This window comes from Aythya fuligula, chromosome 3 (genome assembly GCF_009819795.1).
Source record: "Aythya fuligula isolate bAytFul2 chromosome 3, bAytFul2.pri, whole genome shotgun sequence".
Lineage (NCBI taxonomy): Eukaryota > Metazoa > Chordata > Aves > Anseriformes > Anatidae > Aythya > Aythya fuligula.
Genome location: NC_045561.1, coordinates 33298970 through 33321577, shown reverse-complemented (window position 1 = coordinate 33321577; position 22608 = coordinate 33298970). Strand labels below are relative to the sequence as shown.

The 22608-nt window shown below is 47.3% G+C and overlaps 1 protein-coding gene across 3 annotated transcripts in view; it reads left to right on the top strand.

The window, feature by feature from the left end:
- MDGA1 (MAM domain containing glycosylphosphatidylinositol anchor 1) overlaps positions 1–22608 on the top strand; it is a 137330-nt gene that overhangs the window by 78614 nt on the left and 36108 nt on the right. For all 3 annotated transcript variants that reach the window (XM_032184007.1, XM_032184006.1, XM_032184008.1), the window contains 2 exons: positions 7537–7806; positions 11420–11571. In XM_032184007.1, coding sequence (XP_032039898.1) covers positions 7537–7806; positions 11420–11571 — 422 coding nt within the window. The remainder of the gene's footprint in view (positions 1–7536; positions 7807–11419; positions 11572–22608) is intronic.

The following is a 22608-nucleotide window of genomic DNA, read 5'->3' as shown; positions in this document are numbered from 1 at the left end:
AATTTAGCTTTCAGAAAACAGAAGGTGAGGTAACGCTGTAGCCCAGCTGTGAGCAGAAGGCTCTGACCACCTGTGGCTCTGAAAATCATTGCATTTCTAAAGCAGAAGCTCTCCTCCCTTTTGACAGGATTGTGGTTCTCAGAGGCATTTTATCCTGCAACCTCCCTGCCCCTAACTTTCAGTTATTTTATTTAAAAGGGTCCAAACATATGGAGGCAACTGAATTGCTCAGGCGGCTGGCGATAGAACAGGAGCCTGTTGTTACTGGATTGCTACTTGCCGTCACATCTACCTGGTAGCTCTTTTGGGAGAGATACCTGTGAGATCCTCCAGAGTAGACAAGGGGAAACTCAGTCAATTCCTTGCAGGCAGCTGCATACTCTGGGCATGAGCCCTAGCAGTGGCACTAATTGGATGCTGTCTGGAGTCCAAAGATTTTTCGCTAGATTTGCTATAGGGAACGTGCTGGCTGGTATTTGTTTTCCTTCCCAGGGTAGCTCCATTGTGGTACAAAGCGGCTCAAACACAGGAGGTGGCTCCTGCCCAACAGCAGGACATGCTGCCCAAGCTTCAGATGTGTGTTACAACTCAGATGTGCGTGATGAACTCTTTCAGCAAGCCACTGGAAGTTCACAGAGAGGTTCATATAGAGGACATTAGGATAAATTAGGACTTCAAAGTCCTGTTTCAGCTAGCTCCAAGTTTGTTGTCAAACTTGGGAAGAGGATCAGTCTTTTCTCAGTTGTTCCAATCCTTCACAGGAATATGGAGGGCCTATCCTAGGACTATGAACACTGCAGATCGGTTGTTTTCCCTCTGTTTTAATCTGTGGATGGAAGAATAGGGAAACCCGTTCTGCTGTAATGGGCCAAGCAGCTCTGTTCCTGCTCACAAGGTTTTAAACAGTACTTGTTGCTCTCTGCCTCTTTATAGACCCTTGTGCCCTGCTTGTCTCTGCCAGGCATGTGAGGAGAGCCAGAGCTGTACTTTCAGATTTGTCTTTTACTTTTCTCCTTCCTCCAACTAGATGTAATTCCTCTAGCATTTAATACTCTAATGCCCAGATTCTCCCAAATTCTCTCTGCCCAGAGAAAACAAAAACCTAAATAGGAACGAAAGCTGTGCTCCTGCCACTTGAAGAGCAGAGGGAAGGAGAGAAAGGGGAAATGTTTAGGTATGTATGTGTATGAAATGCCAACATCATTTGTCAAGGACTTCAGAAGAGGGCCAAAATTTCTCTCCTTTTGTTATTTGTTCAGGTTGAGAGCTGCAGGGATAGGTCAGAGTTGATTACTAGGATGAAAACACCAGCTATGGGGATGACTTGCAATAGGTTTAAACTGCAGCAAGGGAATGAAGTTAGATGGTAACAAAAAACCTACTGATTAAACCCTGTGGTAGGAAGAAAGATGTGGATTCTCCATTCTGGAAGAAGAATCCCATTTGGTTCTTTGTTGGCTTTTTTTTAAAATTGATTTTTGTTTGTTTTGTTTTGTTTCTCCTTAGTTTTCACTGGCAATGGGTTTCTTTATTCCCAGAACTACCCAGCTGAGTAGCACACCTATGAATTATTGAGTAGTAAGATAACTGGTTCTCTGCCAAAAGTTAATGCATGTGGGATGCTTTTGGGGGAAGAGTATCATTGGCTGACTGTTAGTGAATGTTTGCATCTAAACTATTTATATGCTATTGGGAGCAGGATGTCACTGCCAGCCCCATTTGTTAAACAGAAGCATGTAGTAATGGATGCATGAGTATGAGCTGGCATCTCGTTATCTTTTAGGAGACAGATGCAAAACCTGAGTGGAGAGTTGGTGGTCTGACGCTGCTTCAAATGGGAGGACTTCCCCTTGTGGGTGTGTGGGTGGGCAAGAGAATCCCAGATCTGGAGTAGCTGTTCATCTGTTTCACTGTGCTATAACCAGCAAAATTGCCTATGATTTAGCGACAACATTTTCCTGCAAAGTCTAGATTTGGGTTATGTCATTGGTCAGGCAGTAATTGTAGGCATCGCTCCTGAAATAGGCATGCCCACTCTCTTACCCTCTTTATTTCTTTTGTGAATAACTTTTCTAATTGGGTGTTGTGTGGGTGGGGGGAGGGTTAACAGCATGCGTTTCACATACAAATGTGTGTGTCTTCTGTACATACATCATCCTTTCCCACTCATCTGTTTCAATTAGGGGAGCGCACTGTTTTGAAAGCAGGCACTTGAAGGTAAGTGAGGCATGGGAATGAGGTGGCTTTACACTGCAAGGGAATGCTCATCTTTGTAGTGTCTTGTTAGCATGAATTAATTGGGCAGTGAGTCTGAGTGGAGTTCCAGCATGTCTGGGACAGATCTTTTTTGAGGAGACATATATGTGAGGCAGAAGGTCGGGAAATTCCCACACAGGGTGGACTTTCTCGAAAGCGCTTTGCCAAGTGAGCTAGGGGATCTCATGTAGTAATCACCACAGCTCATCATGCAGAAGAGGAAATCCTTTAGCAAATCCCTCTTTATTAAAACAAGGTGAAGATAGGTTGAGCTAATTGGCTTGGAAAGTTCAGAGAAGAACAAAGCAGAACAGCTGGTAGTGAATTTATTTCATTTGTTCTTCTTTTAAAAGCAGTCAACTAGCACCGAACTAACCCTGCTCTGTGCCCTGCTCCTCTCCTTCCTCCACCTACTTGTCTGGCAGAAAATGTACTCAGATAAACTTGTTTTGTTTGAAATAACAATACTTGCAACTTGGCTTTCAAGTATTTTGCAGAAATACACGTTTTATCTTTTTATATGTGGGGAAACTGGAGTGCAAAGGCAAAAGGCATAGAAGATGAAAGAAAAATATTCTGGCTTTTAGCTCAGATTGGTTGAGCTAGCCTTCCTCCATCTCCCCTCTCCTAACTACTCAATTATATCTCAGAAACAAGCAGAGGAGACTGAGCTTGCAAATATTGGTTGGATATTTTTTTCCAAATGGAAAACTGCTTTGGCTGGTGCCCAGTGTCCGTTATTGGTGTGTGGATTATGGGTGCTACTGGAGGGAATAGAATTACGCAGCTGTGACTTCTCAGCCTTGTGACAACACAAGAGCTTCCCTCTGGTTTGGGTGGAGAGCTGTGATCTCTCCTGGAACTCAAACCATGGAGTTTTCTACTGTCTGTGAAGGCAAGAGTGCAGCATCATGAATGATGCCTGTGACGTATCTATCATCCTAGATTATGGGACCAGGAACCGGATAAAAAGGGTACCCTCTGCTGGCATTGCTTTTGCACTAGATAAATCCAGTGCGACTGCAGGAGGGTACCTACCAGAATGTAAATGGATGTTGGATGGAGTCATATATGTTCCATAAGGCCTTGATAGCAGTCCATGCTGATTTATTTTCCGGAGAAAAATTATGGTCTGATATATTTAGCCACTTTGGGTAACAAAACTCACCTAATAATTGAAATTAAGTGGAAAGCCCAGTCTTTCATACCAGATTTTCTGTGTGTCCTTTGCAGTTTTAATTCTGTAAATGAGTGGTCAATTATCAGCTCACACACACACGGTGAGGTGGAGCCTGCAAGCAGGAGTTCCACTGGTGCTGTAATTGCATGGCTAAGCTTGGAGGGACTCATTCAGCAGATTAGGCTGAGAGCTGCTGAAAATCAAGCTGCTTTCTAACCTAGCAAGGCTTGCTATTTTCATAGCTTATGTTAAGTGCTGTACTTTCCAGATTTAAATAGAAATGTAAATGATGACTGGACTCTGGAGGGCAGAGTAGAAGGTGTTTGTTCATGGTTCATTGCTGCCATCCTGGGGTGCTCTGACTTAATCCTTGGTGGATGAAGCATCCTTGACACAAGTAGATGCCTTCTGGAGGCATCTGAGCTTGGTGGAAACCTGCAGCAAGCAGATGGCATCACAGAGATCACAGAGTAGCCCTCCCTGAGCTGTGCCCGAGTAGAACCACAAGGTTCTATGAAGAGAGCACGAAGACTGTGCTCTCTCCAGTAAATACTCTGAGTCTTGTGAGAAAGAACAGTTCTCCTTTCCACAAGGCTCAAATAAGAATGGACTTTTAAAACAAGTGTTTGAAGACTTGGCCACAGCCCAGTGGCCAATGCTTTCCTCACTCATCTGGCAAGACAGTGCATTTCAGTGCTGCATTTCCAATGAAACCAAGAAAATGAGAGCTAATTGGGGTACAAAGCAACACCCCCTGGCACTTGACACTTCTTTGTTGTGCTTTCCTTGCTCTTGCCCTTCATCATTGTGAACACCATGCCAGTTTAGCAACCCCTTCAGAGCAGAGCATCTGCTCAGGCTCACAGCAAGGGAGCTGCCTGCAGCCCAGCTTTGCATCCTGGTGCCTGGCACACTGGAGTAGGTCGCCTGTGTTGGGCTGATTTGATTTGCTCCTAACGAGCAGGTGAGTGATTATGTTTTCTTCTGTTGCACAATAATTCTACTGTGAAGGCAGGCTGCCCTGCCTTGTTTCTCACAGCAGCCGCATCTTAACAAGGTTGCCGGAGGAGCCTTGTTCCTCCATCGCTGCCTACAACAGCAATGTGCTGCCCTCTTCACCCCCTGCATCACTCCTCCTGCTGGCTAGCTCTTTCAGAGCTAAGCTGTGCTGAAAGAAAGCAGTAATCGCCTATATTTGTTTGCTGTGATGCCTACCAGGGAATCCTGGTGCCCTGTGTATGCAAAGGGTTGGTTGTTGTTTTTTTTAACTCCCTCTTCAAGTGTAGCAACCTGCCGCCTGGGATGTGGCTGCTGCTTAACAGAGCACCTCAGCTGCCTGTGCTGGAGATCAGGGAGACACGGGAAGGCACTTCAGGAGCCTCTGGACAAGGACCCTCCTTTGGAAGCAGGCTAAAAACTCAGTCTGATTCCCAGGCTCCCCAAAGAGCACCACAACAGCTTAGTGAGCCAGAACAGCCCGATATTGCTGTGCACAGCAGATCAGTTCCCTTACGGCCAGCAGGGATGCTGCTTCCCTCTGGGTGTCAGAAGCACCTGGAAAATCATTATCATTTCCTGCAGCTCCCCCAGGGTATCTGTGCAGGAGTCATGTTGGAGGGCTCTGCTCCAAGGCAATCAGAGTACCAGCTCATTTAAACAAGCTTTCTTTTGTGTTAAGCTGAGAATGAGAAAAGGCCATGTGGTTATCCACTAGGGTTTGCAATCTGAATCCCCGCCTTGGTCACGGGTCTCCCTTTATGTGTAGCCTACCTGCAGTGTGGGCTCCCCAGCAGCTGTCGGGGCCAGAGCTGATGTCTGGCTCTGTAATTGCTGGTGACCATTCATTTCTTTCATAACCTCCGGCGTCCTTCAGCACCAGCTGCCCCTTGCCATGGTGCTCCATCCTTTGTGCTCATGAGAGCTCCTCCTGCTCTCTCTCCAGAAAACTCGGGGGCTCCAGGACCATCTGCACGGTCATTGCTTGTTGGGTTTTTCCTAGTGCCAGAGGCAAGAGGAGAAAATATAACCAGTTTTTACTGTGTAGGTACTTTGAGGCATTCCCTTCACAAGGTGATAATATAGGTCCTGAGCCTGTCCCCATGCAAGCCGAGTAAATCCCATTTCCCAGCTGAAGAAGATTAAATATCTTCCGCATCCATGGCTGCCCTGCTGTTCCTGGGACCTAAGGAAGCATCTGGACGGTCCCAGCCCCGCTCCTCTGTGTCCCTTTCCCAGCCCCAGGCCCTCCCTAACAGAGGGGCACAGCCTGTGGCCTTGTGGGGGCACTTCGTCCTCTTCCAGACCTTTTCTCTTCCTCTATCTCAGCTCCGCACGCAGTGCTCGCCTCCCATTCCTCTCTCTCCCTTTTGTGAAGTGGGTTGTTTTGAACACATCTGGAGCTGCTGTGACATGTTATTTTTAAACCTTCCTTTCTCTTTTGTCCCATTTTTCTTTTTCTTTCTTTCCTTTTTTTTTTTTTTTTCCCTATGTCACCAGCCAGCCTTGATTATAATGTGAGACCCCGCCGTCTTCAATTAAGGAGCAGATGTGACCCAAGAAATGGGATAGCAGCTAGGGATGGAGATGACACATTCATGGCACTAGGTCTAATCAAACAACTTCTCACATAATTCTCACCGTGAGGTGGAAGACATGCGAGCCAAAGGCAAGTCAGTGCTTGGAGCACCCGCTGAGACACATTGCTAGCAAAGCCATCTGTAATAAGCTGACCATGCCACTCAGCACGGCAACGTGAGCTCAGTCAAGGGTTGCTTTTAATCCACTTAAGTGCAGTGAAGGGCCCAGAGGCTGAGAGCTGAGAACAGATACCTAGAAAACAATCAGCCACAGCTGAGTGGGGCTGTCAGGTGGAGGAGGTGCTCGTAGCAGGCATACCCACAGATTCGGCGGTGTCCACAGGGAGAGGACACTGCATGGCAGACCCATACGGTGGCTGATGGAGAGGTCACCAGTATTACAGAGCTGTAGGAGAGCCTTGCTGGTGTCAGGCTGCAGGAGGGGAGCCCTGCTTGGCAGCTCTGCAGACGTTCAGAGGGGACAGGTGCGTTGTAGGAAATTGTCAGTGGAAAATCAGGTGCTCTGAACCCAGGGAAGGTGAGCTGTGATTGTGCCGGAGCTGCTATAAATCTGTCCTCCCTCTGGTCCATTTGGGCTAACCGCTGCTTTGTGTTCAGGAAGCCTTTTCTCATTTTAGAGAGAGAGTTGCTGGTTATTCCCATGCTCCAGTGTTTTAATTAAGATCTTATTGCATATGAAGCATGTCCACCAGATGGCTGTGGAGACTGAGGTCCTCTGCCACTGTGTTAAATAAGGTTGTTGACCCAAGCAATACCAACATAGACTTTCTCCTTGCTCTGCCTCAGCCATGCCCAAATCATGAGGTTCCTGTAATTTTTTGCAAGTGCTAAAGAACAAGAGTTAACCCCCTTTGCTAGGAAGACATCCACATATCATCACTCTCATGTAACTGGCAAAGAAACTGGCATGGAGAGAAGTGATTCACCTCATGACACCAGGGCGTTGCTGGCAGAGATTAGAATAGGACCAAGGGTCCTGGTAGCCAGTCCCTGGTGTATTTTATTGATGTATTCCTCTAACATCCCTTGAGGTCTGAGGACACACAATGTTCATCTCTCCATCTGAACATGGTGTCTCTGGTCGCCCTGTTGGACACTGAACAGAAGGACATGAGTGTTACTGCCTGTGAGGGTACCTGCCTGCTTGGGTGGTGCAGTTTATGCTGGATATGAGGACTGAGGACCATGGGTATTCTGGTTGGGATCCAGGGACTGAACCCAAGCTATTGTGCTCAGCCTCCCCATGGGATGAGAACTTGTTAAAAAAAATAATAATAATAATAAATGGGAGGGAGTTGATAGGTGGCTCCAGCCCAGTCAGAAGGAGATGCCAGGCAGTTATCACTGCTTTTAGTCCAACAAATCTGTCTCCAGATAGAAAACAAATATCACCTCAGAAATAACCGTCACCTGTCTCTTCAGAGGCAGCGTCGTGGTGGCCGCGCTGAGCGAGGTGGCTGTCCCCTGATGACACCCCTGTCTGTTGCTCTGTTTGGTCCCCAGTCCCACCGGTGGTGGAGCCCGCCTTCCAGGACGTGCGCCAGGGCGTGGGGCGCAGCGTCACCCTGCGCTGCACCATGCTGAAGGGCAGCCCCATGAAGGTGGCCACCTCCGTCTGGCGCTTCAACGGGACCCTCCTGGCGCAGCCCCCGGCGGAGCAGCAGGACTACTCGGAGCTGAAGGTGGACAGCGTGAGCCGGGAGACCAGCGGGAACTACGAGTGCAGCATTTCCAATGATGTGGGGGTCTCCGCCTGCCTCTTCCAGGTGTCTGGTAAGTCACAGAGCGCACGTGGGAGCGAGATGTGAGATGGGGGCACAGAGGTGGGAAGCTTGATCCCAGTAAATGCTGGTACAAGCAGCGTGTCCCACTTCTGCTGCCTCCTTTGTACATGGCATTGTGTTCAGGAGGGGTGACTTTCTGTAAGCCCACAGGGATTTGTGTCTCCATCATCTTCAAGTCTGGGATGGACCCGGGGCAGTTAGTGCCAGCCTTTGTTGTATGTTAGCAGTACTTAGAAATTTGCCTGAAAGACTAAAACTTGAGGCTGTCATCAGCTTTCAGGCTTGGTAGTAGTATTTTCAAGCTTGGTAGGTGAGTATTGACCAAGGATGATTGAAAAGCTCTACATCCTGCCAGCAGTCTCCAAAAACATCTAATTTCCCCTCTGAAACAAACAAACCAATGGTACCATGTATTCCTATACCTTCCCTGTGACTCCAGGCTGTCTTTGAATCACAATGTCTGCTAGGACAAACATGATCTGGGGTTGGATACTAGTACTATTGGATTTACTGCTCAGTTTTGTTTTGTTTTGCTTTGTTTTTCCAGCATGCACCAGAGCTGCTTTCTAGCACCTGCAACTGCAGAGAGGGATGGCAGAGTTATAGCATCTAAAACCACACATCTGACCTAGCCTCTCTAACTGATCATTAAATCTGTTTTTCCCATGACCTCAGAATTGACTTGGGCACCAGATTCTAGACAAGCTCTCAGATGAAGTTGCCTTAATAAACAGTAAATTCAGCCAAAATATTGTTTTTCCAGAATAGGGCCAATTTATAAAACATGTCAAGACAGGACTGGGGAAAAAAAAATGAGAGAGAGAAAGAGAGAATAAATAATATGCAAAGAGGTCAGACTTTAAAGCAAATCTTTAAATCTTTCCTAGGGTCTGGAGAAGCTCAGTTATGCTGTAACTCTGAGATGCTCTCAGGAATGGGGCAACCCAAACCATTTCTATTCTGTGGAACATTTTTCGGGACCTTACCCTTAACTGTGGATGTCTCCCAGAATTTGTCTGGCAGTGAATTATTATTCAGAGCCCTGGCTACCTAATCTTTCTTCATATGCTTGCAACTCTCATCTCACTAACTACATGGCAAACCATATCTCGCTATGAGCCATCCATCAGGGCGAACTTTGTTCTCAACAAGTTCGGGAATGCTCCCAGGTTCTCAGTTTCTTGCTGGAAGTAGTAACAAGTACACACTGCCATCCTATGTGCCATGGCATGTCCCCCATGGCAAGATCCCCTCAGCAGAAAGCAGTGGTCATCCCTACAGAGCCCGCATCTGGAAAGCTGCAAGCATTTGTTTTTCTGCATCTTTCCTCTTTTTCCAAGGTGTTGATAGCTGATGCTGGCTTTTCAGCTCCAAACATCTCTGCCTGTGTCCTGCACAGCTACAAATCAATTAGACCTTCTGAACCTCTAGAGCAACCTGAAAAATAATCCAGTGGCTGGACTAGGGCACTTGAGCTCTAGTTTAAATTCACATCTGCTACAGACTTCCTCTGTGGAGGAACAGCATAGTCGCTTTTTGTTTCTGTTCTGTGAAAGAAGGTCCATGAACCTTCCTGTCTGATGGGGAGGCAGTGACTCAGTTGTGACTGTGAGGCGTTCAGACGTACTGGAAACAGAGTACATAAACCTGCCAAGGTCTATTGGATGGGATTAGTTTCTTCTGTGGATGGGAGATTAGCTTTTTTTGGTAATATTTTGAAAGAATAGTGAGGCATCCAACCCACTCCCTTGAGAAAGTTATCAGGGCCACCCATACTGGTCACCAGCTGCTCTCCCACTATCTATCTGAAAGCTCAGAAATAGCCCCAAAAGACTGAGTGAATAACCTTTTGCTCTTCCTGTCAGCTGAAAGAAAAAGACAAAACTTTCTGGCAATGGTAAAAGTTTCCAGAAAGGAAGTTCCAAAAGTATTTTGATGTGCTTCCTTTCTATTGGAAGGATTTTTTTTAGCTTCTATTTCTATTTTAGAGTCAATTAATAAGGAATTAATATCATGCAAGATTATGATTATCATCAGTTCTGATTTTATTTCTGAATCCATTATGAAGCTTGACTTCCACAGTCAATACAAGTTGAATAAGCAGCAATTAGTCTCTGAGGTGGTTCTGAACTTCTTGCTTGTGCAAAAATTCAAGTCAATAAAAATAATAAGAAAAAAAGGACTTGGAAATAAACATCAATATTATCCATCTGAGTTCATAAAAAATAAACATTGAATCCTTTCGAGCCTAATTATAACCACACTGAATGGCAGGGCCCATGATTCAAGTGGCAAGGTGTGGCAGACTGCTTGGGGAGATGCTGTTTGTGTCTGCTCTGCTCTGTGCGGTTCTGGTCTGTGCAGGTCCAGATTGGACCTGACCTCAGAAAGGAGGCTTTGGGTTCAGGGCCAGCTCCTGCCTTGCCCAGAACCTCCCAGAAATTGAATTGCACAGGGAGAAGGGAAGGTAATCTCAAACAGGCCCATTTGGGGTAAGACCTCAAGTTGTTCTTGACTCACTCTGAGGAGCTGGGTGCAACACCTAAGCCAAAATTCATCTACGTGGACATGGTGACATTTTGGGAGAGTCTTGTCATATAATGGGGAAGGAGAATGCCTGAGCCTGTAGGATCTCTCTGTACAAGCTTAAATTTGCTGTCCTCCTGGTGTCCAGCCACTCCTGCTGCCCGCTGGGCTGCAGCCAGCATTGCCTTGTGGCAGCATTTTGGGGCAGCTTTTGGCAGGGCAATGCCAGGGAGGGCTCTCAGTCACTTCCAGCAAATTGGATGAGCTTTGCAGGCAGCCAGCTTTCAAGCCCTGTTTGTTACTGGTTCGGGACAGCAGCAGCTGGGGAAATGATGGGAAATCCCTTATTCTCTGAACCATCCAATTTCTCTCCAGTACATTGTTTCTTCTGTGTTTCTTTTCCTCCTGCTGCCCTCTGTTTTTAAGAGGAGAGGTGGGTTTAGAAAAGACATCTCTGCCCTTGCCAAAGCTCCTGCTGTTTTCACCCCGGCTGAGGTCAGCATCCCCTTTGCTGCAGAGATGACCGTCACGTTACAACGAGGCTGGAGCACTGTGCTGCCAGGGCAGGGGAGATGCAGAAGGAGCAAGGTCTCCTTTTAAATGCCATGGTCCCTGTGCGATAAATAATGCTTTTCCTATGACCTACTGGCCAAATGATCTTTCTTCATGGATTGTTAGCAGGGGACTCTGTGAAGCAGCAGATGAAAGAGGAGAAGTGCCAGTTTAAAGCTGTTACCTCAATCCAAACTACAAAAGCAAGACAGAAATATGAGAGCTGGTTCCAGCTGGAGTACTGAAGCTGTTCCCCAGCTGGGTGTTGGTCATGCCCCACTGGTGTTGTGGGTCTGTGAACCCTCCCATTAGGTTAGGCTGGGAAAGTAGTAGTGATCCTCAGAGAAAGATGCCATGAACAGTTCAGCATGTCAATGCAACACCAGCTGGAATATTAAAGGAATTTACCATGTCAAAGGCAAATTGGGTGAGCAGTCCCCTTCCACTTGCACCGCATCTCTTTGTAATTTATGTTCCCCTTCCATCCCACTCTTTACTTTCCTCCTTTTGTTTTTTTCCTTCAGCAAAAGCTTACAGCCCAGAGTTTTACTATGATACTCCCAACCCCACCTTGAGCCAGAAGCAATCCAAGAATTACTCTTACATCTTGCAGTGGACACAGAAGGAGCCTGATGCTGTGGATCCCATCCTCAAGTATCGCCTGGAAGTCAGGCAGGTAAGGTCTGCTCTTCTGGAGCCTCAGTGCGTGCTCTTGGGAAGAGAACCTCAGAAAGCAGCTCCATCAATGCCTCCTTGCTGATTAAGAGCTGTAGTTGGGGAAACTGCCAGACCTTGACAGACTTATGCCTTCCCCACTGAATGGGAGAGACAGGCTGAGTACACAGCTCAGTGTTCATTAAGTCAGGTGTTGGGTACAATCGAGAGCTTTCAAAGCCCCACTGCCTCCCCTTGGACTGTTAATGCTCAGTGTTCTGAAGGGGGTTTTAATATGAACAAAAGCCCACAGTCATTAGTAGGTTTTAGAGATTTTATAGGCCAAAGATTCAAGCAAGTGGAATTCTACCCTCCCCGCTTGTATGAAATAAAGGGAATAAGCTGAAGAGCTCTCCAGGCAGGAACTGCAGGAAAAAGTCAGTGTCTGTTTGTGTTGCAAAAGGGCTTTCATACTGTCTCAGTAATGAAGCTATTGGGACTATATAAACTCTGCAGGGGAAGAGAAGTGGGTTTCAAGGTTTTCTGAATCTGAACAGAAATCACGCCAGAGCTGGGGCGGGTGGGGTGGGGAGTGAACTGAGGGAACATTGAAGAGATCACCGGTTGGAGAAGGTTAGGTAAGAGTCTGGTGTTTTTAAAGAGCACATTAACCTAACAGGATTGCCATGTACTTTCATCCAAGCTCAGCAAAGTGCCTGCATTCAACACATTTTAAAAACGGGGACACTTAAAATTGGCGGTTCTTGCCATTCAGTAGTAGCTTGGAAGCAAATGCATTTTGTAAGAAGTTTGTTTACTGCAGATAGAAAACAAAATAATTAAAAAGATCCCAGTGTCTCTCTCCTCTAGTTCTGCACAGTAGGCTTCAGTTTTATGTCTCCGTTTGCTTGTGAGCTCTCTGGGGTGGGACAGCCTTTGTTTGTTATTCATACAGCGCAGAGCACATTGTCAGTGCTTAATAATAACGCAGGACACAGGGGAGCCTCTAATAATGAAGGCAGTTTGTCATAGTACCCCTTCCCCGTTAGCCAAGTTTTGCTATTATCAGCACAGAAACTCAACAAACTAATTTGTGATTTTTATCTTTCTCCAGTGATATTGAGTTTTTTTTTTTTTCCTTTTGCATAGTGCCTAAAAGTAATTTTGGATCTTGTCCTCATTCAGCTTCTCCTGAAAGGGATTAAGAGAAGGAAAAGCCACATTTCTGCTTTATGACATAAAGGAAGCTGAGTGTCCGTGAAAGTTAAACCTTTTGACTTTGTTCACACCCTGTCAGTTATTGCTGTTAATGTTTCTTGTGCAGCAGCGGTACATCGTATTGATTCTTGAGAGGTGTATTTTGGAGGAGTGTTGTACTGTGACCCTGCTGTAATCCAATCTCATGTATGGGCAGGCTCTTAGAAATGGCTGCAGTTCCCATCTTGGTGGCTTGAATCTGAATAAGGGACAGCAGAGCAAGGAAGCAGCAGGGGAGATTTGTTACCAAACTCTGCTGAGCACAAGCAGGAAACAGTCTGGAAAGCGTGTTCATGATATTTTCTCCTGACCCTCCTACAAAGCCACTTGCATCTCATGGAGAGCCACTGGTTGCCTGTGCACCATCCTTGCTGAATGCAATGGCTTCCAGGTTCTAGCTGGGGTGGCACGAAAACCCTCCCAGAGAGCTGGGATTGAAGTGGATATTCTCCCCAGATTAAAAAAAAAAAAAAAAAAAAAAAAAAAGGGGGGGGGGGGGAGGGGGACATTACAGGTAGTTGATTTATTTATTGATTTATTGTCATCATCAAGCTGATGAAAGCTTACCCAGCCAGCTCCTCCTCCAGCCCTGTGGGAGCTCACTGGTCTCCATGGCCAAGTGCTCTTCTGTATCCTAAGGATGAAGGAGAATCAAACAGCACACCTCTCAGGGTACCTGCTAGGTGGTGAGGGGCTGTCTGGGGGGAAGTTAACTATTGCTGAGCTGATATCCAAAGAGCAGCCAGCTGGGATGCCCACTGATGGTGACACACTTTGCTGGTTTTCCTTTTGCTCTCCCCAGTTTGCTTGAAGAGCTCTTGGCATATGTAATATCAAGATCCCTAAGTCGCAGAATGCTTTGCAAGGCACCTGGGAACCCTTGAATTAAATTTGTTTGCTGCAGCTGCTGAAAACAGGGCTCGGTGAGAGCAAAAGTGCTGCTTATTAATTGGTTGGTGCTGTGCTCTTCCAACTCTCCCTGTTCAACAGCTTCCACTGGCTGGCTGGGCATTCCTGTGGGGTTTGTAAGCAGTCTGGGGGAATTTGGTTTCCTAAGTAATGCATGGGGGCTTCCAGCAACACAGACAGGTGCATTTCCATAGGAGCCGATTGTTCCCAGCACCGCGGCACAGGCTGAGTGGCACAGCAGACGCACCAGTTCCAGTAGAATAAGAATTAACCTTAGATTAAAACCTAATAAACAGCCTGACAGCTTGGAGCCACTGACCCAGGCAAAGCACATACGATAGCATTGTGGAGCAAGCTTCTTGTAAAGCCTTTGTTGTGTGTCTTGGTAAATAGGCTGTGATTTCCTGGAGTGCATCAGTCAGGTGGGCTAGGCAGTGGCGTAGCGTTGAGTGCCAATTCCATGGGGAAAACTTCCCCATTGAAGAGCTGCAGGAGCCTCACAGATGGCTGTTCTGGGGGTTTGGGAGGTTTTCCCTTTCTTGCTCCAAGGCAACTGCTCCAAATGCTGTCTGTCTTACTTCACTGTAGCCAGTGAACTTAATGAGTCCGTAGCCTTGGGTCATTTGGTTGTGGGCTGATCCAGAAGGCTTTTGGGTGATTGCTTGGTCAGCTTTTTTCTTCTCTGTGCTCTTGTAGCATGGAAAGGCACTGAGCCACTGCACTCCAACTGAAAATGCTTTTCGTTGCTTGGGGATTCAAAGCAGCCTCCTCAAACCAGATCTTTGCTTAAAAAATAAAAAGCCTTTTAAGTTGCTTGTTTCTCTCTGTATATTTTATCCCCTCCCAGAGTTCTGCTCTAACATTAAAGAGAAATGAGAAGCCATCTAATACTGCAAGCAGGTTGCATCCTGGAGGAAAGATCTGAGCTGGGCTGGTGGTTACGGTTGCGGGGGATAGTGGCAGAATTACTGTGCACGTAATGAGCTGGAACCCATCTGTGACCTGAGGCTGCAGGAGAAAGAGGAAGGAGAAGGTATTGGTGCAGAAGGGGAGTTTAATCTTCATTGTGCTCCTCGAGGAGACCTGAGGCTGCCGTTTCCCCTGCACCTTCCTGGGTAGACTTGGGCAGAAGAAGGCCAGCTTAACACCTTCCTGCCTTTCCCCTCTGTGGAACAGGCTTAGCCCTACCTGGCAGACAGACCCCTGCAATTTGCACCCAGCCAAGCCCGAACCCATGTGCTAATTTAGCTCACTGAGTTGTCACTTCAGATTAATTCGTGTCAGGGAGACTGTCTTTAATGAGAGTGGCCCTGCGCGATGCCCGAGTAATTGTGCAGCCGCTCTTTGTTTGTACTTTCATCCCCTCCATGTTGGATAAACATCCCCTGCTGTCCACAAAACTCATCTGGGCTCCTGAGCAGGCTGCCACTCGCCTCATCAGCCAGCCAGAGCAGCGTTAATGAGAGCTGTGGCGGTGGGGAGCCGGGCTCACCGTGAGGGGTGGTGACAGAGAACAGAGCTGTTTGGACATACATAGGACAGGGGCGTTAGCGGGAATTTAATGATTGTGATTAGGGCAGAAGGTTAACTCTGCTGACGGCCATTGCAACCCAGTGGGATTGTCTTAACGCTGAGGCCCACGGGCTGCAGACCTGTATCGCTTCATTTCTACCTCCGAGTCATTCTTTTGCTCTCCTCAGAGCCCATTTCAGCAGCGTCTGTCAGCTGCTGGCTGCCTGGGGCCTCATTAGTGCACGGAGCCAGCCGCCACTCCAAGGGCGTGCAGGGTAGGGCTGGCCTTCATGCTCTCTCATCACGTACCAAGCAGGGGTTGTGCAACTCGAGAGGGAGGACAAGTAAACCGTACTTGAGGCCACATGCTTCTACATTAAGCGTTAGTGCAGAGCACTGTTAGCTCACACTACTGTTTTCCCCCTTTCATGCACCACTGTAGCTTGATGAACCCATGTAGGTGGCCCTTGATGCATGACAAGCACAACCTGATGAAGCTGGATGCATCTTCCAATGCTTGTGAGCAACCCTGTGACATAATCATGGAATCACAGGATGGTTTCGGTTGGAAGGGACCTTAAAGAACACATAAATCCAATCCCCTGCCATGGGCAGGGTCACCTCCCACCAGACCAGGTTGCCCAAAGCTCTATCCATCCTGACCTTGAACACCTCCAGGGATGGGGCATCCACAGCTGCTCTGGGCAGCCTGTGCCAGTGCCTCATCACCCTCTGAGTAAAGAACTTCTTCCTAATGTCTAATCTAAACCTACCCTCTTTTAGTTTAAAGCCATTACCACTTGTCCTATAACTACATTCCCTGACAGAGTCCCTCCTCAGCTTTCCTGTAGGTCCTCTTTAGGTACTGACTGTAAGGCCACTATATGGTCTCCCCAGATCCTTCATTTCTTTCTTCAGGGGGGCTTGCCTGAGTGCTACAGAAGAAGAAAGCTCTGCATAAGACAGGCAGGGGTGGCTGAACTCGTTTTACAAACAAACAGGCTAACGTGTTGCTGGCTCCCAGGGGCTGCATGCTGTCTGGGCAGCGCTGCCATCACCAAGGTAACAGAGATGGGGCTGTGAACAGGCCTGTGTCCATAGCCCTAATCCCGAGGCTCCTTATGGCCCTGTGATCCTCGTGGCCCCATCCTGCGTGTCCCCCCTCTAGTGTTTTCAGGTGGGGGACACTGCAGGAGCTGGGGAGGTGATGCCGTGAGGCTTTATGAGAGCTTAGCTCTCTAGGAGGTTCTTTTAACTCCTTTTCGTACTAGAAGATAAGATTAAATGATGAAGTTGTGGTTGGTAAACTGGGGAGGCTGCCATCATACTCTGGATCAAATGTGAGCTGTACAGCACTCACCTTGTGTTACCTGGAGGATGGGAAGCACTTGTGATGCTGATTCCTCCAAGAAATCCTCCCCACTGAGTGAAGCTGAGAGTCTGTTTAACTGGACGGCATGGTTTGATGTCTCAGCACAAGGCATAGACAGGGCACATGGAAAAGGGAAGTGCAAACCCCTTTTCCTTTCCTCCTCCCTGCTACAGCATCACTGTCCTAGCCTGAGGAAGAGGAGCGTGGTTTCTCACAAAGAAGCAGATAGCACCCCTGGCTGCTTGTTAGATGCTCCATGGATCAAAAGACTTGTGGGGTGTGACAAAGGGCACATCCCTTTACCATTCATCGTGTCACTGGGTATGGTTTGTGCTGGGGTTGTCTCACTGGTGCCAGGACTGGGGACTGCAGTGACTTGGCCTTGCAATGTTTGCCCAGGACTGAATTTCAAAACAGACCTTCTGTTGTGGGAAGGCTTGTAAGTCACACCTGCTGGAAAGCTTCTGTAGTCCTCTTTTCTTTTTTGCCTGCCCCGTCTGCCAGTTTGATGTCTGATCACAGGCTGCTGTCGTATAGGACAAAGTCAAATCAACGCAATTCCACCTACCTGCTGAGCTGCCCTCTGTAGCAAGAAGAGGTGGTTTTTCAGGTCTAACTCCCCTGTCTCCCCCACTGATGGTTTTTTTTCTTTTTCTTTTTCTTTTTCTTTTTTTTTCCAACTTTTGTGCAGGCAGTGAGAATAGGCAGATTACATTTGTGCTCTCCAGCCAGTTGCCTTCAGTTATGCTAGTGGCGTACGTGATGCTGCAAGAAGTCAGCCCTGAGGGAGGTGGAAAAGGCTGCAGAAGGAAGCCAGTGTGTCAGGGCAGTGTGTTTAGCAGGTGGTTCAAACAGCCATCACGATGCAAAGCCAGGGAAAGCAAGGGGAGGGAGAGGTGACACTGCCTTTTTTTTTTTAGGCTGCGAGAGGAGGAGAGGTTTGGGATGTGGTGGGGCTGAGTGGCAGCCACACTCTGGAGGAAGGAGAGCTGGCTGATCAATAGCATATGATGGACAAGCTCTGCTTGAGTCTTAATGAGATTGTTATGAAGGGCCTGGGGAGTAAAGCCATAACTGTACCACAGGCAGCTGGGAACAGAGAGGGCAGGATCCTGCCTCAGCTGTGTTCTCTCCTGCCTGTAAAGGAGACACAGCATCAGTCACTGTAGCTGACAGTATGCCGAACCATCCCTCTTTTCACCCCCAGCAATCCGCCATTTGGGGTGCGTCCATGAGAGCAGCTGCTAAAGCAAGACCCTTTCTACCTGTGCTGGAGGGGAAGGCTCATCCCAGAGGGATGTTAGGAGGGGGTGGGAAGCAAGAAGCTTTTTCCTCATTTCATATACATGTATGTATTTGTTACTGGCTAAGTCAGCAACAGAGGAGCTTCCACTAGTGCCAATGGGGTTTCCAAGAGTTTCCTCCATGCCCTTCCTCACTGCAGGTGGAGGTGTCTGCCTGGCCATGGGTGTTGTTAGCCCTGTCAGCTGGAGTGTCAGGGTGGCTCCTGCAAGGCTGGTCAGGGATGCTCAACACTGGTCTGAACAGCACAGGTGGGTCAGGTGAGTTCAGTGGAAACACCTGGGAGCAGTGGGATGAGGTTTCTCCTAGGTCTGCCAAATACCTTCCAGTTCTGCTAGTGAGTCTTCCCTTGTCCCACAAACAATGCCTAAGAAATGAATTTGCCTGACTAATTCTGTCTTTTTGCATTCGCACGTTGCTCTTCATTATGATTCATGGTTTTCTTGGTCCAGAGATCATTTGCAATCAGGTAATCGGGGAAAAAATGGCAATATGAGCAGTGGCAAGTTAATCATGCTTTAGGCTCATGCTACCATTTCTCCTCTCGGATTATACCAAGTAAAGTAACCTGCCCACAACAGGGTAGCAAAAAGCTTTACAACATGGCTTGCCATTCGAAAGGTGTGTTGGAGTTGAGATTTCATTTTAACATTCACTTTTCATAAGAACTGCTCCCAGTGCAATTCAAGCACTTGATTGGGCAAGAGAGAAAGCAGGCTATTGTTTAGCTTTCCTGGTACAAGGGAATAATTAGACCAGTTTTTCCACTCTTAGCTCTGTTTGGAATAGTTACAGTGCCTGAGAACAGTATGAATAATCTTGCTAGAAAGGCTCATATGCTCTTAAAACTCATGTAGTTACAAAATCTCATCTATCTCTAGCTCCTAACACCACTGTTCAGTGCTCATTCAGGGTAAGGAGAATGTGAGAGAAGAGATAATCACATTCACCCAACCAATATACCCCCTCGTATCAGCCTTGCAGGCTTGAGATGTTGTTTTCACACCCTCGTGCTTGTTTGTATCTAGCAGGCTCTTGGCTTCTGTTTTACAAAACTGAGCACAGGATGAAAAATGCTTGCCAGGTCTCAAAGGTAAAAGCAAGTCCTTTGTGTGCATCTCTGATCCACACTCCTTCAGTGGCTTCAAGGGGTACATGCCGGTTATCGAGTCTTTTTGAGAGTCCCTATTGATAGTCTGTGATGTAGCTTGCTCCCATTTACTCTGCTCGTCTGTTGTTGTCAGTAGTCAGTCCGTGTTCCTCCTGCTGCTTTGGAGTCTTTTCTTTACACACCTTCCCCTTCCCTATTCCCTCTCATTATTTTCCACCTCTTCAGTCTATTGTTTCCATCTCCTTTTTTGTTTCCTTTTTCTTTTTTTCTTTTTTTTTTTATTTTTTTTTCCTGGCTCTCGCTTCCTAGAGCATGTTGGAGATAAGCAGAGAAAGCGAGTGAAGGGGGAAGGGTTTGGAAGGGAGATGTAATCTCTCCCGTAGCTAGTGACAAACTGGCAGGAGTATGCACTAGGAGGATTTTTTGACCATGCCTCAGAAAGAAACAAAGCCTATGCGGTCTTGCTGCCAGTGCAGGCTGCATGGAGAAACGTGAAGGATTTTTATGGCTCTCCCTGCATATGCTGTGCTGCCTGCCCCTGCTTTACTAGAGGTAAGATTGCAAATGCAATTGAGTTAGAGGTGGCCCATAGGCATGGGGATGATACTTGCCTGTGTACCTTCTTTATGAGTACCAGACTGGAAAGCCCAGAGTCACACACGGAAGCTGCTTCTGCTCCAGTAAGCAATAGCCCCATAGTTTATTATCTGTGGTTTGTAAGGGTGAAGGTGCCCTAACAGTGAGCTCTGACAGAGTCTAAAGGGGGCCTGGGAGGTGGCAATGCCTGTTGGTTGCATGGGTCTCAGTAAGGCTCAACCATATTATAGGCAATACGGCTCAGGGCCCAACCTAACTGAAGCTGGGACAATTTGGGTTGCTCTTACTTCTCAGGCCACACAAACCCCAATGCAGGCTCCTTGCACAGACTGGGGAGCGTGTGGCTCTCCCTCCCTTCCCACCCCTCCACAAATTCAGCTGCTGTTTTCCTCTTCTCCTCCAGCACCTGGGCTCCTCAGGACATGCAGCCTTGCAATGCTCCACTCAGGCCATGGCTCATGACGTTGCCAGTCATGCTGTGCCTCAGTTAAGGCTTTCACTTTGTCTCCCTGACAGAGTGAAGATTAGGTCTGCTCTTCTTAGACCGGGGAACATATGCTAATAAAATACATATTGCTTTCTGATCAGCCCCTAATGAAAGACATTATTGAAGAGTGTGGAACAAGCACTTACAGTAATTCATGACAGCACCAATTTGGCTTCTCTGGGAAGCTGTAAACTGCTGCTCTCGGCACCTAATGAGGATGGGCAGCTGATTGCCTGTGTGAGAGAAAGAGAGAGAGGCTGTCTCCTGGCTAGGATGGCTCCAGCTGTCCTCTGCAGCTACTGAAGGTCGCGGTTACTTCTCTCTTTGGAGCTAGGGATGTCTCAGCCCAGAAAGGGAGCCTTCTGCTAAGGACGGTCTAGGAAGAAAACCTTCCAGGACTCCTCATTTAGACTGAATAATGGATTTGCTTTGGCTACTCATGCTTGCTTAACCCCAGAGTCTGAACCTGTGTGCTTGACTGATGAACAACGTAGGCATGAATTTTGGTTCACTGGTGTGCTTGTCTAGCAGATGCCAATTTTGTTTGCAGTGTGATTATTTGCTCGAGAAACCCCTAATAAGTATTGGTCATCAAGCAAGGAAACGGAAATGAATCCATGTTTAAATTTATCCTAGAGCTTTAATTGATGCTGTTTATGCTTGACATCATTTCAGTTCAAGGTGGTGATGAAGTACTAACCCAGGAACATGTTTCTATCCAATCTAACAGGCACAGGAAGCTTAATGAGAAATTGTAGGGAAATGTCACAGCTACTGTAAGTCTCCATAGCCAAACCAAATTTCTCCACTTCCCCAAACTCACCTAAATTGCTTTTGCAGATGGCAGCTACCCTGCTGAGGGGGAAGGCATCTTCACTGTGGCTCATAACTTGCAGTCAGATCAGAATCTCCTATTAGGTGTGTGCTGCTGAAATATGTGTGTGATAACCATTGGGAAGGTAATGACACCACAGTGAAAGATCAGGATACTGTAAAGAAGATCTGGGAGGCTAAAAACTACTTGAGTGGGTCAGGTGGGATGAAATGCAGCAGTACAAATGCAAGGTTGTGACCGTGGGACGTGCTAGCAGAGGAATCTGCTACAAGCTGGGAGCTCATCAGTGGGAAATGATTGACATGGAGGCATGATGTGGGTGAATGAGCTGATTGCAGGGAGCTGCTGGTGAGAGGCAGGTGTGCCAAGGGCAAATGCACTCCTACGTGAAGCCCGAGGTACCTCCAGGGAAGGTGGAGTGGAGCAACTGCATGCTATATGCAGGGCTGGGATACCCAGTGAGTGGGATCGTGCAGTAAAGGATTATAGAGTAGATCAGGGAAAGTGAGAGTGTGTTACAAGAGGAAGCACAGAATGCTCTGCTTGCTTAGCCTAGCGAAGCAAAGGGTGAAAGGGGATGTGATTGCTGTCTATGAAAACAACAGAGGGTCAAGCAGCAGGGAGGGAAAAGGGCCATTTAAGCTAAAGGACAATACTGTCACAAGATCAACTGGGTGCAAGCTGCCTGTGAATAAATTCAGGCTGGAAATGAGATCATTAGGGCGGTCAGGCCCTGGAACAGCCATCCACCAGGAGCAGCAGGCCAAACGGGAATGGCATTTAAGATGGGATTTGATATGTTCATAAAACAAACGAGCAGAAGTAGCCCCTGCGGTGCCAGGAGACTGGACTCTGTGAGCCAGCACTGCACCTCCCCTGCTGCATCCCTGGAGGTGGCCATACTGCTCCCTTTCCTAAACTCCTGGAAGTTGGGAGGATGTTGCCAGGGCAGAGGGGTTTTATCCCTCTGCCAAAATACAGAGAGCAAGAATCAAATTGATAGTGTCCAAATGTAACGTCAAAGAAAACCCATCTTCCTCTGCTCTGTCCCGTGGTGCCAAGGTGATGTCAAGGACCAGACTCTCGATCCACTGCCATGTGCCAGAGAGTGAATGGGAAGAAGTGGGAGAGAAGGATCAGTGGAAAATCCTGCAGCTTCATGTCCAGTAGTTGTCTTGTCTCCACCTTCCTCATGCCTCTGTTTTTTGAACATTTTTAATTTATTTTTTTCCCAAGGAATTTGCTGTGATGTTATTTTCACCCATGGAACTAATCTCCTGGAATCTCCTTCTTTAGCAGTAGCCACTGGATGATTAAATACCTTAATGCGAGAAGCTCTGTGTGGGGACAACTCTGCTCATTGTCCCAGCCCAACTGCTGTTCATTTCAAGGCACATGGAGCACCTGCAAATGCTCCTGTGGGTCTGGCCTTTGGGCAATTTGCTCAGTCTTGGACACTGTAATCATAAATCCTGTCATCACCTTTTCTCTTTTCCTTCTTTTTTTTTTTTTTTTTTCTGATTTTTTTTTTCTCTCTTTTTTTTTTTTTTTTCCAATCTTGAAAAGCCTGTGGCATCTAAACTCTTTGAAGTTACCTCTCTGCAAGGGATCCTGTAGCTCTGGAGGTGCAGTTGGTGCAGAAATAGAGGGCAAGGCATGTCTGCTGTAGTAGCATGG